Below are 15390 nucleotides of genomic sequence, written 5' to 3'. Positions count from 1 at the left end.
AGCAGCAGAACACACCGTGTGCTGGAGAGCCGAGACAAGCATGTTTCTCAACCTGACAGCGAAAGGAGATGAACATATCACAGCAAGAAAACGACAACGCGAGGGGTCAGCTCTATCTGTATCACCAGCTTAGCTTTAGCTTTAAAGAGAGAGGCGTGGACTGATCGGACATCATCATAACCGCGTACAAAGCAGCACATCTCCACTCGTGTGTTCTCGGTCTACCGACGGCCTGGGTCTCGGGTCTGTATCATTGAGGTCCAATTAAAAGGCTGGTTGTGTTCTGGGGGCATGGCATGGAGAGGATCAGCGGAGCAGACAGTGCTAGGCCCCGTGTGATCCGCTCCATCCACTCACGCTTCACTTCACTGACTCGGTCTGGATATACAGCGGGACAGAGCCGCCGCTTCACGTACCTGCGGTGGTGTCCTCGCTATTACTGTTATTGTCGGGGTGTAAAGGGGTTCCTGAAGTGGACGCGCTGTGGACTGCGGCTCCGGCCCGGTTGTAGGCGGCACGTCGACTTGTTTCGCTCTTGCAGGGTCAGCTCAAGTGTGGGCTGAAGAAGCGCTCAGAGAGAGAGAGAGAGGAAGACGGAACTCTGACGGGGAGACCGGGGATGACGAGCCGCGGAACTCTCGCGAGAAGTGGAGCGTGGGATTTCAGAGCTCAGAAGAACAGCACGGCGCTTCATGAGTTGATTTTACACACTAGTTTTGTTACCCTGTAAATGCTGAGATATTAAATATTAGTAAATTCAAAATGTATGAATTAATTGGATCTTTAGACAAAATATAAAAGAGAAGAGAAAATGAAATGAAATTTTTTATAGCTTGTAATGTAAATCAATGAGATTTTATGTATTAACAAACTACTGAAATAAAATGCATGGAAGTATCATTAATGTATACTAAAATGCAAATGAATACTGAATATTTCTTCCCAATACTATGTCTTAGTAAGATTACAACAAAATATTTTTTTTATTATTATTACTACTGTACTAGTAATTTGGGGCATACACTGCTGAGAGATGTACAAATACACGTTCCTCATATATTACATTTTAACCTGATAAATATAATTCATAAGATAAAGTTAAGTTGCTTCAGTCTAGTAAATGTTCATATTGCACTATTGATAACAGTATAAAGGTCAGTATTTTGTTAACTTTATAAAAATCACTACAGATTTCACAGAATAAAGAAGCATGCAACAAGACCGGAATGTGGACATTTTTATAATTATACTAAAAGGCCTTTTACTAGATAAAAAAAAGCATGAACTATCAGCCAGATGAAAGAAGGTATGTAGTAGATTAGATTATGTTGGTAATTTAGAGGCCTCAGAAATCCACCTATCAAAGAAGGCTTAAGTACAGATATGAATCTACTCTAAAAATAAAAGAGTCTCACTGGCCTAGCAAGACTGACAGCTGCTAGTATTACTGATACTGACAGAACACATTCTGACTCAAGCAAAATATAACACATGATTCGAACTTAGTAGTAAAAGTTGGGATGTGTTCTTGACTTCAGACCTTGAGTTTGTATGTCTCAGCTTGTCTGCGAGTCTTCCAGATAGACTGCGTTAGACATGAAGGATTATTGATGACCGTTCTGCAGGCTACATTTACTGCATCAAGCAGCAGTCTGTGTAAGAGACTCATAGAATCATTGACTCAAAAAACCTTGATCCATGAATGAAACAAATTAAGTCCGTGTCAGTTCTAAACAAATGATTTGTGTGATCGATTCACCGCTTCTCTCATAACTTGTGTTGTTCTTAAATTAATCCGTGTTCTTAACCAGTTGGTTGGGTGAAATGATTCAATGAAATATTGTTGTTCCTAATATCAGCACGTCTGTGATTACCTGCAGCCAAGTCATTAATCTGGCAATATTTGGAACATCAGCACTCTTTCTTATTTGTGTGCGGTTTCTTATACAATCCACAAATAAAAAACAACTCAAACTCTTGTAGACTAATACATGTGCAGCAGCCGGCTGATTGTGAGACACTGGTGCAATGAATGAACCACAGTGAAACTTACCATCCCATATGTTTATTTAAATAACAGTTTATAACACCTCAAAAGTGGAAGACATGCACCTCATATGGTTTTGGTCTCACTTGAGACTAAACAAACAATAAATGATGATCTGTGAAAATAAGTTACTTTTATAAATAAATAAGTAAACACTTAGATTTGTATATGGTCTTGTGTATCTCCCTAGCTTTGTTCAACAAGTCTATTTTGTCAGTTTTTCTCAAACAGGTAAAATCCATCCCTTAAATTCCAGCCCCACCGTCCCGTTCCTTATTCCTCATTCTCTACCGACTCTGTAGCACTTTGAAGTTCAGCCTCATACTGTCTCTTCAACCCCTTCAGGTATTGGCGAAGGCTCTCTGGATCCAGCCGTGAGTTACGGGCCGTCTGCAGCAGTCTGGTGGCTAGACGATAGACTGCCCTCTGTCTGACCGTGTCAGGATCACTGTAATGCTTGGCCTTTGGACAACACAATGAAGACACAGGGTCAGAAACCTTGTAGGCTGTCTGTATCTGATTTTTCTCCTGTACCTCTAAAATATATTATTCACTAGTCATTAACATCCAAGAAGAAACATACCCACAACTTTTGGTTGATTTTAGCTGCGACAGTTTTAGCTTCCTCAGTAATGTCTGATGGGAAATTGGTCATCTCCGCTGCTCTTATACCTAACCAAACAGCTTCACTTGTTAAACACATTAAACAAAAGCACTGTAGTTTAGGAAAACTTGAACTCATCTTAACCCCACCATAGTTGCGCTCGTCTGATTGGCCTCGACTGAGCTGGTATGTGTAGACGACCCTGTCCCTGCCATCTTCAGTGCGGACGTGCTGAACCTGCATGTGCTGGTTCTCCACATTGGGGTAAAGGGTTTGCAGCTGGCAGAGCTCGAGGAAGTGTGTGGCAAAGAGTGTGAAGGCCTACAGCACAGAGTTTGGTTAGCTTCTTATAAAAATACTGCTAGTATGGAAATTAGAATGACATATCAATTATGTTTGTTTTTCATATCTCTCGTTATTGTATCATACATATACTCGTAAATACAGCACCTTAAGATTGATGAGGAATTCACAGACACTGTGGCAGATGCCAATGCCTTCCTCGGGACTGGTGCCTCGCCCCAGCTCATCAATAATGATGAGTGACTTGGCGCTTGCATTGTGGATGATGTAAGAAACCTAGGAGTACAGTTGAGCATTTCAATGAGAAAATACTATTTTTTGATCAAGTACTTGATCTTTCTTTATATATCTCTATATGAACGCTGTATGAAAAGTATCCAACTATTTCATATGAAAAATACAGATATTTATCGAAGAATACAAGATACAAGAAACACTGTACTCAGTCCCATTCAAAGGTGATTTTAGTTTTGGGAAAAGCCAAGAGGGCACATAGGGGGATGAGTCACCTGGGTGATTAGATGTTTCCCCAAAAAATTATGCATGAGATGGGACAGATAGGCAGATACATTGTTGTCATGAAGCCACTAATCACCAATACAAATTTTAAGACATGACACTGCATTTTCAAGTTTCGTTAATCAAATATACAAAAAAATTTCTCCCACAGGGTCTCAAACGGACCTCTTTCATCTCAACCATAAATGTGGAGGAGTTGGTCTCAAAGTCATCGTCTACTCCTATTCTGGTGAATATCTGATCTGCAATTCGAACAGAGGCATACTCCGCTGGCAGAAAGGACCCTGGGACAAAGAAGACTTTTAAAAATAAGTTTGTCTTGATCCCACAGGACTAGAAGACACAGCTGGTGCTAAACCATGCACAAAAAGACAAGCATATTAATGCAAGATCCTAGAACCAACCCCAAACATGCTTATTACCCACAACCACTTACTGCATATAAGCAGTGTTTGCAAGTGTGGAAATTACTATGTAGTGACCAAACAGTGAAACAAATTTACATAAAAGCAACTCTGTGTACCTATCTGAGCCATTATCTGGCAGAGGGCCACTTGTTTAAGGTAGGTGGACTTGCCACTCATGTTGGGGCCTGTTATGATCACAAAATTGCTTCCCTCAGAGATGTAGATGTCGTTAGAGATTTGTTGTTGCCCAGAAATGCGTTCCAGGATTGGGTGCCGACCCTGCTTTATTGCCAACGTATCAGTGAATTCAGGACGCACTGTAGGAAACAAATCATTTTATTTGATTATACTTTTAGATTACTACAGGGAACTTGAGGCATTAAAGGGTTAGTTCACCCAAAAATGAAAATTAGCCCATAAATGACTCACCTTGAAGTCATTCTAGGTGTATATGACTTTCTTCTTTCATACAAATTCAGTTGGAGTTATTTTAAAAATTGTTTTTCTTCTTTCATACAAAAAATACCCATATTCAAAACATAATGACTTTAATCTAGCTTTCACTAACTGTTGTAAAACGGAAGCAGTTCTGGGGGAATAACGTATGAGCTCAGTGTCGGTGAGTCTGGTGAAAACCAACATTTGTTAACAGGAGCAAAGGAAGCAAAGGAAAACCAGTCTCCTCTTGGTTTATATCGAAATCCTCCGAAATTCTTCTTTACAAATCCTTGTTTTGTACTAGTTAGAGACCATTGTTTTGTTTTGATCTCTCCGCTGTGTTTCTGCGTGCATCACTTCGGAGCGGCACATGCGCAAACCTGACCTCATACGTCATTCCCCCAGAGCTTTGTTTTACAACAGTGAGCGCAAGCTAGATTGAAGTGATTATAAAGTTTTGAATATGGATATTATTCTTACAAAAATGCATTGATTCGCTACAGAAGGCCTTTGTTCGCCCCCCGGAGCCATGTGAGAGACTTTTTTATTGGAAGTGCTTTTTATTAAACTTCAAGGACCGATGCAGCGCAAAACCCGCTGAGTGGCATTAAACAGCCTGAAAATAAACTCCAACTGAATTCGGATGAAAGAACTTTAATTTATGGCTTAATTTACATTTTTGAGTGAACTAACCCTTTAAGATTTGTATGGCTTAATATAATGCAAATTATTTATTTTAATGAAATATGTAGTAGAAAACACACAAATTTTTTTTATTTAAAAACATGGAACATTTGAAGAATCCACCTCGTCTTATATATTGCACTGTGGGGATGGCATTATTTTGAAGACATTAAATAGTGAGCAAAAAGCCATCCATTTAGCTTTTTGTTGTCGACAAACAAAAAGAAAAGAAAAGTGATGCAAGTCTTTTCTAGTGATAAGAAAAGGAGAAAAGAAGAAGATGCTTGTGGATGCCTGTTCTCTCCACTTCAGCCCTGATGCCATTGAGGCTTTTAGTAGACCACAGCTACAGAAAGAGCTTACAAACGGCAGAGAAAAGAAATGCTAGATACCATCCTACCATGACACAGCAGGATTTTCCCAGCGCAGATTACACTCTATGTCCTTGGGTGTTTATACTCCTTGAGGGGGAAAATTGATGCTATGGCATTTGGTTTAAACCTATGGTTACATCCATCTTATCAGTATTTTATTTTCTGAGTTTTGTATTCCAAGTTGGGTTGTGGTAAATATAGCAACAGGTAGCTCACAGAGTGCAACCATTTTACATCATCGAAATAATGGTTTTTATTTATTTATTATACATCTTTCATGAGTTTTCTGCTATATTATTCAGTAGAATATATATAATAAAATATTATTATTTACGGTATATTAAGCCATACAAGTCTTAATACCCAGGGTTCCCTTTTAATAATAAAAAGAAATCAGTGCTATCAATAGCTAAAAGCAGGAAAAAATGTATTTGCTCACATAAATGTAATAACATACATTATGCTTATCTGGTTCTTAAAGATTACCGTAATCTGAGACCGTGCAAGCGTGAGCCAAAGAAAGCAGCATGTCCAGCATAGACACAGCATCGGACAGTTTGTACAGGCAGTGGATGTGTTCACAGACATCACTCAGTAACCTCGACACCACCCTGCAGTTTACGGAAATACCATCTATGAACAAAATGCTGCATTTTTTTCCTCATCAAGTCAAACTTATTTTGATCTGCTATATACTCACACATAAGACATGTGGAAAATGTCTTTCAAAGCCTCCTCACTGTGGTCATTCATTTTCATGAGGTCTACAGTGGTGAACCCATAGTTGTTCTTATGTCTGGTCACCTTTAGTGTTTAGAATCAAACCACTAGCAAACACTTGATACCAACCATTTAATAATAAATAACACTTTATTAATAATAAACATCTGGCTTACATGAACATATATGATGCATTTAATATACGTTACATTATCACACTTATGAAGACGTTCAGTAAAGTTTTAAAAGGTCATTTCTATCACTCACTTTGATGAACTCCTCTGGTAACTTTCCCCCAGGTAAGACCCCACCCTCCAGCTTCATTTGAATAAAGAAGCCACGTGTGTTGCTGAAACTTGTCCGGAGGGGTAGGCTGTACTTCTCTCCAAGCTGAGCCACCAATCCTGATCAGCAATAGCACAACACATCAATAATGCTGACGTTCATGACAAAACATATAAATAGGATGGAATGTGGAAAGATACGATTATTAACTGATTTAAGTGACTGTGGCATGTCATTTAAACATACAGTGCACACATGTTTGAACACATTTACAATGCCTATTTGAGATTCAGAAACTTTTTGTTAAATTATGAAATTTAAATGAACATTATAAATGAATCTCAAAAACAAAATGTAATAATAAAGCTGTTTTTAACTCCTGTAATGGTAAGGGATCATATATTGTAGTGGTGTGGTTAGGGAATATGAACTGGTGATTCACAATTCACACTCTACTGAAGTTAAAGCTGCAGTTCATAACTTTTTTTTTGTTAAAATCATCCAAAATTAATATTTGAGCAAGTACATAACCAGCCAGTTCAAATAATTTCTTAATATTAAATAAGAGTGGTATGACAATTATAGATTAGAATTTACAGAAATTTAAATCTACTCGCTTATACACACACTATACTCATAGTCAGGCAATGCTGATGTTGTTAACATTAACAATTTGAGAGTAAAGAATAACAATAGGGCTGTCACGATAACAAATTTAGCTGGACAATAAATTGTCCAAGAAATCGCGATAAACGATAATATTGTCGTTCTAAGACCAGTCTCAACTAATATAATGATAATGGAATAATATCGCAGGTACACCTTTTCAAAGATCAATAAACTTTTATTTTATTTTATGGCAGATTCAGAGCAAGAAATACCAACATGTTGACTTCGTGTGGCTTAAAATTAATTAATTTTGTATGTTAAATTATGTTTATATGCCAGTTAGGGATGCTTATTTTGACCGTTTGACCTTTAACCAAAAGTAAACATTTTGACAGATGAAGGGGGCGTTCACATATCACGTCTTTTTTTTGTGCTCAAAGTTGTTATTTCAAATGCGGTATGCGTGCTCATAATGGAAGCGACACGCTAGCAAAACGCTCGTTTTTTCCAGGCACGTCCGCACCATGCATGCGGTGTGTGTGTGAACTCACTGGGGGCGTTGAGACAACGCAACACGCCTATAGACATATTTAGCTGAGCAAGCCAAATTAAGCGAGCGAAAAGTAGGCCCATTTTGAAAGAAAGGGCAATGAAGTTACTTGCAAAATATGCTACACGGTATTAAAATAAAGCAGTATTGCAAGTACAATGCAATATCACTTGCAACGCAAACATCCACAAGCAAATGAAAGGCGCTTCCCAAAGCTGGTCACTCTAGCGACTCTAGTGAGACGTTATCTCTTTATTCCCGGGACATATGTGCCATCGGAGAAGGTGTTTTCTACCGCGGGCTGTCTACAGGCTGCGCTCCAGACTAACCCCACATCATGACAGGTTAAATTTTTTTAAATAAAAATTGAAAAAAGAAATTATTGCGGCTGAAAAAATTGTTTATTTAATTAATTTAATTAATTGATTTATCAACTATTGCGACAGGCTAAATAACTTTAATAATAATGTGCATGATTTGATGTCATATGAGCTAATTTATATTAAATCACCATTGGTAGTGCTATTTATTGTAATGCTTTTTACCCTCAGTTGTTTAGAACAAACGTGACTTGTTACTTATTTGTTCACATGACAATATCCGGTGAAAATGCTTATTTTTGGTCATATATTCCAAGACGTAGTCTAGAATCTGTGACTGCAGAGTACAATATCCACACCAGTGTAGTGACTGACTGCCACACGTAACATACTCCTCAAAACATTAGATCAATCTGCGCCGGGGCTGTGGCGCCGCACAACCCACACAAGGAAGATAATTCCTCAAACAGCTGCAATTGCAGGTTTTCAAACAGAGATGGCGACAAAGAGGCAAAACTTACAGACTGCAGCTTTAAGGAACTCACCTGCTATGTCATCTACCACTTCTGTGTAGGCTCGCCTCGCAATATCCAAAAATTCACTGACATTGGGTCGCACAGCATAGCACTTCTGCGTGCGCATGGTCAAGCTGCCTTTCATGTAGCTGGTGTCATCATTAATCAGTGATTTGATTTGATCCAGAATGCTGTTGAACCTAAACCAACACAAATGAGAAAAACATTAAAAATGAAATAGTAGTTTCTACTGGGCTGCATGCTAGAACTCTACTCTAATTAAACCTTCAAATGCATATATAAAATGCTGATTGATCTCGACACACATGTGGGGCTCACAGAACCTCCTCTATGCTATTGCTTTATACACAACACATTATCTACTCTTATGAAAGGACAGGCTCATATTAAATGTAAAAAAAAAAATGGCCAGTTCAAGATATCAGCACATATGCAAATATAGTTCACTAAAATGTATTACCTGCTGTCATCAAGTGAGGTGTAATATGCTTCCAACAAGGCTGTTTTGGAATGTGACAGCATCGCCTAATCAGGGAAAATATACTTAAACGTGGCATAATTACATATGCAACTGAGCATTTTAATAGGCCTTCTCAACCAAATCAGAAAAAATACACTCAGTATACAATCATGCCATTTACAGATTTACATAATTACAGGTGTTGACTTTACACTGAGTTGAGAGGACTACTGCTCTTATTGATATCTGAAAGCATTAAAATATAGGTCAAAATATGGGCACTGCAATTCTTTGGAAATCTGCTGAGCTTTCCACAGACATGTTCAGTACAGGCCTGAATGACTTTGTGTCTTACAGTACTATTAGAAAGTTTTTTTTTTTTTTTTAAAGCATAGGCACAAGTTACCTTCAATGATGGGACGAGTTCCAGAGTATGCTTCAGCTGAATTACTTGCATTATTTTTGCTTCAGCCACTGGTATCTACAAGATAAAACCATAAAAAAGATAAACTCTGCTAATTACAGTAACTGCTAAACTGAATCTAACAATGGTGGCTACGTCATTTAAAAGATGGAAATCTTGAATTTACAAGACAAAAAGCTCTCTTGCTGAAGGATTTCCTAAAAAAGTACTGACATGCTAATTTAAACTGAATTTTAGTGAAAATGTTGTACAATTAATTACCCACCAAATCGTTCTGAATAAGAAAGCAACATTATTTGGGTCAATACTTAAATATGTACTTGGTAAATATGCTTGTTATGCATACCGTCTCTTGCTTTGGGACCTGAATAAGAGCAGACAGCAGATCATCTATATCCAGGAAGTGTGCAATGGCTGTGAATTAAAGCACAACATCACTAAAGTCCTGCCATGGTGTGGTACCAGCCAAACATTTAGGCATCTGATGAATATTAATATATTATAATTATGTGTGCAGTTCCATGTTGTTTTTATCCAGGAGATTCAAAGCTTTTGAAATCACCAACAAATTACTCATTAACAAGTAAGGCCTGTTTCATACATAAACAGCAATAAGCTGTGCATATTTTTTTAGCATCCATATGGACAAATTACAGTATTCGCTGTAACGTTTGATAACCTGTTTTTTGTGAGTTTTGTTATTTGTTATGGTTTTCAACTAACAAATAATAATAAACAAATAAAAATTTGACAGAATGCAACTCTTTAGGGTTTGGGTTCTGATATGTGTAATTAAACTAATAACTGCAAGTAGATGTGGCATTCCTCCTCATGTAAATTATATTTCACTAAGTTTAAATTAATATCTCCTGGTAACAATGGCTTTTACAAATGCAAACTCTCAATACAATAACCTAGAAAAAAGTTTTTACTACACTATATAGAGAAACCGTTATCCAGTAACACAGTCAGTGTGAAATCACAATTTTAGTTAACTACTTATGCATATGGTGCAGTACAGACCTAAAAAAAAACAACAACACATATAATCACAAACAAAAAGAGCCTCAAACAATAGGGTGAAACAGGGAGAAAAACAACCTGAAACAATATTCCCTAAAACTGATATATATGAAATGTAGTGTGATTACCATTCTTCAGACCAAAGAAGAGCTCCTCATTTTGCAGCAGCTCCTGTAATTGGATCAAAGATAAGATTATTTGATTAATGACAAAACAACAGAATCAAAAAAGCAGACAGATAACAGGTAATCCCCTGTATGGTGTCCAGGCGTGAGTTGATAGTGACCACATCCAGCAGGGGCTCAAGAATATTAGAGCGTAACCGTCGCTCCCCACCAGCAGTCTTAGTGTAGTTCAAGACCCCAAACAGAGTGTTTTTACTTCTGCATACAACAGCATATAGTTACTGACATTCAAATTATGAGTATAGTCAATGTAGTTCATAATTACAACATACTGTATGACAAAGACACAGCTTTCTATGCACATCTAACCACTAACTCTCAATAGAAATCTGTGTGCTTTTGAACTTTCCATGGTAAGTACTTAAATATGATAGTGTGTGAAACTTGGGATAGGACATTTGTAGGATGTGGATGACATGTGTTCGAAATCTTTGTGGAGCTTTCAGTTCACATAAATATGTGCAGGTCAACATAAAACTGCAGAAGAGTAATGTCCTCTAACCTGTGATCTCTGTGGTTCACTACTAGCTCCAGGTTGCTTGCTGATATTGCATCAATCATGGCTGTCTGCTCACTGCCGGTGAAGATCACTTTCAGTGACTTAGGAGCATATATTGAGTTCTGAACAAACTCAAAGTATTTTAGTAGTGCAGATGCAGAAGCCAGGCAGTAGTATCTACAGACAAAGAGGTTTCATTTGATGCGGTTTAATCAAATCTATACATGTATTACACAGACTAATTACACATTATTGCATTCATAAAAACACATTCATATCAGTCATCTGAAACAGGCAAATAATTCACACTGACACAATGAAAGGTCACCCCTGAGATCATGTTTATTTTGAGAATTTTTATGAGGACATGTAGGAGGAGTTCATATACTACTACTACTAATTTGACTTGTACATCCAGAATAAAAACAAACACCTGAAAAAGAGCCCAGGGAATCCACTACTCACTTGGTTTGCACCTCCATCAGGACAGTGCAGAACTCAGGGACACAGAGCTGCTGTATGTACTCCAGGCCCTTCTTCTCATTGAAGTACTTCCTCAGAACTGCAGTGAATGTGACTGACTGCACACACAGCAAAAGCAAATATACAGCACTCAGTGGAAAGAAACTGCAGTAATTCTGAGGTAAATCAGATGAAGGTGTGTGCACAATCTCTAACAACAGTTTTCATTTTAAGTCACCCAGCCCTGATTTATAGACAGGATAGATGCAGTAAACTTGTACGGTACTGGGAAAGTCTCTGTGATGAGGGTGTAGAGTTTGGTTCCTTGTCCTCTCACACTAGCAGTGTCTGGCATCAGAATCTCCAGAGGCATCAGGTTATGAAGCTTGGTAATAACCTGTAATAAAATTAAGCATCATTTTGAATGTGTTAGTTTTACAAAGAGTGTCGTCCTCTACTGCATGATACTGTCTCTGGGTAAAAACATATTTTCTTCACTTTGAGAGCAAATTCAATAGCAATACAATTATAAAAAATTAAGCAATGACTTTACATAAAGACCAATAAAAATCTATGTTCTTGGTTACGATACAGTCATTTTAAAATCTTTTTTTCTGGCATGGTGCACTGTGTGAAAGAGCAAAGCATTTTAATAAACTTTATTTTAAAACAGTCCAAACATACTATTTGTATGTTATGGGGGATCGGTGGCAGGTCACATCACATATTAACTGGCATATTTATGACATCTCATTAGGTTTGTCAGTATGTACCTTTTATAAGAAAAAGAAGCAGCTAAATGGGTCTAAAAGTTGCTTAATATAGTGCCACTGTCACGCTCTTGTGTGTGAGGAGCGGGAGCTGATGGCAGGGGGGCAGTGGGTATTTGTGACGGTCGATATGTCGATAAATCAACATATGGGAAACACTGTAACACTGTTTAATATAGTGAAAAATGTATAAGCACAGTTTTGTTGTTTTAAACTCAATTAAACATTACTGTCAACATTTTTAACAGGTTTCATCTTTTAACAGGTTTCATCTTCATCTCCTACATCATCTACCATACCCTTGATCCTACAAAAGACAAGCGGTTCGAAGAATTGATGGATTTTTACCTTGGCATAAGTTCCAGTGTCTGCAAACTGTGAGAGAACCAGCTCTGGGCATCTCACATTGATACTGGCCATGCCGATCTCCCCCCGAGCTAAACCACGTCCCTCCACCACAGCCACAATCACAGAGGCCGCATGAGACGCAGACGCAGATGAAGACGTTGTCACTATGTTAAAAGTTGTACAAGGAGTTATCAGATTTAAGATTTAATCAGGACTACAGAAAGAGGGTGAGTTAGCTGTATACTGTTGAGGTCTCTCTGAGGGGTTCGTCCATGCAGTGAGAGTGCAGGCGTCGCTCTCAGATGTGGAGTGCTGGAGCTCCAGGAGTGGACAGATGAACCCACAGAAGAGCTGATCCTGTCTGCTCTTCCACTGATGTTTATCAGGCGCTGGGCTAAGGACAAAGCACAGGACTAGTCCATTGATATGGGTTTTTCACCCATATATCTTGTGTTTCCTACTGGATTTTGTGAGGAAATGTCTTCCAAAAGAAAATACTGTACATTTGAACAAAAATTGTAAAAAGTTAAATTAATTAATCTGGTTTTGAAAGCAAAATTAAGACATTATTTTTCAGTCAATACAAATAAGTTTTATTCTGTTCAGTTTGGTTACTGAAAAGGGGTTGGACCTTTTTTGGAAACCAAATAGAAAAATAATAAAAATGATTTGCAAAGTCCCTGGACTCAAACATCTTTTTAAAAAGTTCAATTATTTCAGTAATTCAACTCAAATTGTGAAATTGTGTCTTAAATAAATTCAATGCACACAGACTGAACTAGTTTAAGTCTGGTTCTTTTAATTGTGAAGATTTAGGCCACCAAAAAACCCACCAATTCACTCTCAACAAATTACAATACTTATTGAGACCAATAAAAAAAATAAAAGATAAACATTATTAGTGAATTGTTGGCTTTTATGGCCTAAAATGCACTAGTGGCCTCAGACTTAAAACCCCTGGTCCCAACTGTTTTGCATAAATATTTCTGATATAATACAATTTAATGTTAACAAAAGTGATGTTCACAAATTGCTTAAATTAATTTGTTTGCTGAATAATACTCACTTCTAATTAGAAAAATTAAACAAACAGGAAAATGTTAATTATCTGTTGATAAAGCTGCTGTTAGAAAACTTTTGTTAAAGAACCAAATCAGGTTTAGTTATCATGCTTCATTTCTTTTGATCTAGATTTTACCCATTTATTTCAAGTGTTATAGTTTTCAGTTTCTCTGTCACCTCCGGTCGGTGTGGTGTCTGTGAACACAGCTGTCAGAGCAGCAGTATCAGTCGCAGTGCTTGATCCTGGACACACACTGTTCCTGACATCATCTGATCTGTGTGAAGTCAGCAGGCCAGAAGACGACGGAGGATCCTGTGGTCTACGGGTTACATGGCTGTAGCTGATCAGGTTGTGTGGGGTTAAAGTGCTGCTGCTTGGCCCGGCCTCAGAGCTCGAACCCGGGGTCACCTCTTCAGTGCTGCTATAAAACATCGGTCTGCTTTCACAGAGCTTCAAAAAACAACAAGAGAAACCCTTCAATAAGTACTGTCAAAATAAACCAAATGTGCTAAAGGAATAGTAAATTACTACTGCTTAATATTTCTCCAAATAATAAATTCCTAAGCATAAACTTATAACAACAACAAAAAAAGGTGCAAGACATTATACAGTATACAGTATATATAACTTACAGTATAATACACGTTTTTCACAACATACACATTTTTCACTGAGGTACATAATTTAGGCATTTAACTTCTATCTTACAGGTTAATCTAAAATATCTTAAAATCCTGAAATATCATTATCATACTCCTAAAATAGTAATGTAGTCGAGTTAGAGCTGAAATTATTAGTTTCCGGTCAATATTGGCTTTTGTGCCATCTAGTGATGTAGATAAGTTACTGTAGCACATAAACATTAGGACAGCAAATTCGACTCCTTTACGTCAAAATATACTTTGTTTACTTTATATTTGAAGGGTAAGAACATGTATATTTATTTATAGTATTTTTAGGAGCACGTTAAGTCAAAGCCTCAAAGCCTTTTTTTTTTTTTTACCTGGTAATCATTTACCTCGAATAAACTCATCATTTTTGAACACTTCTATTTGTTCAGTAGTACATTTGATTATTTAACCATTTTTAAAACATTTAAATGTTTTATATACACTGGTAAAAAAGAACATTTACTCACCACAGAAACAATCAAAATCTTGACACAAAATAAACAGTCGACTCTGGCGTTTGATTTTCGCGCCAATATCAGCTTCACTTTTATCCTCGCGTGGTAAAACTGGTAACGTAACTACATATTATGATCGTGGTTCTTTCTTTCCATTTTTTTTTTTTTTTTTACAAAATATTTAAACATGATCAATAAACAATTAAAAAAATATATTGTTAAAGATGTTATGAAGTTATACGATTTATTTACAATAGGAGTAAAATGTCGCTCTAAAATAGTATTTTAAAATATAGTAGGCTATGCTACTCAATACAGTTTAAGGTAATACAAAAAAAAAAAAAAAAAAAATACATTTCATTGTTGTTATTTCACATGTTGTGTCCTCCAAAAAGGCAGAGTTCACACGATCCTGTCCCTGATTACATTAAATTAATGCATTTAGCAGACGATTTTATCCAAAGTGACTTACAGTGCATTCAGGCTATAATTTTTACCTATCAAGATTAGGTTAGATACATGTCAAGAAGGAAGACCAATTATTAACAGTACACTGGCTTGTCTGGAATGCAATTGAGACACTGTGGTTTATTCTTTTCCTATGATTTATTATTTGATTGTAAGAAGAAGCTCA

At 37.1% G+C, this 15390-nt stretch overlaps 2 protein-coding genes across 4 annotated transcripts in view; both read right to left on the bottom strand.

The window, feature by feature from the left end:
- ktn1 (kinectin 1) overlaps positions 1 to 644 on the bottom strand; it is a 31052-nt gene extending 30408 nt beyond the window's left edge. The window contains exon 1 of one of the 3 annotated variants that reach the window (XM_052581281.1): positions 417 to 644. The gene's annotated coding sequence lies outside the window, so the exon portion shown is untranslated. The remainder of the gene's footprint in view (positions 1 to 416) is intronic. The other 2 variants (XM_052581280.1, XM_052581279.1) reach the window with 2 other exon arrangements.
- Positions 645 to 2049: 1405 nt separating this feature from the next.
- msh4 (mutS homolog 4) lies at positions 2050 to 15384 on the bottom strand. The gene is made up of 21 exons (XM_052581283.1): positions 13807 to 15384; positions 12812 to 12961; positions 12568 to 12731; positions 11736 to 11846; positions 11453 to 11568; positions 10991 to 11164; positions 10562 to 10686; positions 10432 to 10479; positions 9627 to 9694; positions 9263 to 9337; positions 8857 to 8921; positions 8406 to 8575; positions 6364 to 6500; positions 6077 to 6180; positions 5863 to 5987; positions 3997 to 4197; positions 3639 to 3757; positions 3102 to 3230; positions 2801 to 2972; positions 2631 to 2719; positions 2050 to 2509 (listed from the first exon to the last, which is right to left on the bottom strand). Exons 1-21 carry the CDS (start codon positions 14060 to 14062, stop codon positions 2321 to 2323), a joined length of 2787 nt encoding a protein of 928 aa, XP_052437243.1. The 5' UTR covers positions 14063 to 15384; the 3' UTR covers positions 2050 to 2320.
- Between the last annotated feature and the right edge of the window lie 6 nt (positions 15385 to 15390).

The sequence above is a fragment of the Carassius gibelio genome, chromosome B17 (genome assembly GCF_023724105.1).
Source record: "Carassius gibelio isolate Cgi1373 ecotype wild population from Czech Republic chromosome B17, carGib1.2-hapl.c, whole genome shotgun sequence".
NCBI classification, from domain to species: Eukaryota; Metazoa; Chordata; class Actinopteri; order Cypriniformes; family Cyprinidae; genus Carassius; species Carassius gibelio.
This window is presented reverse-complemented; position numbering and strand designations above follow the sequence as displayed.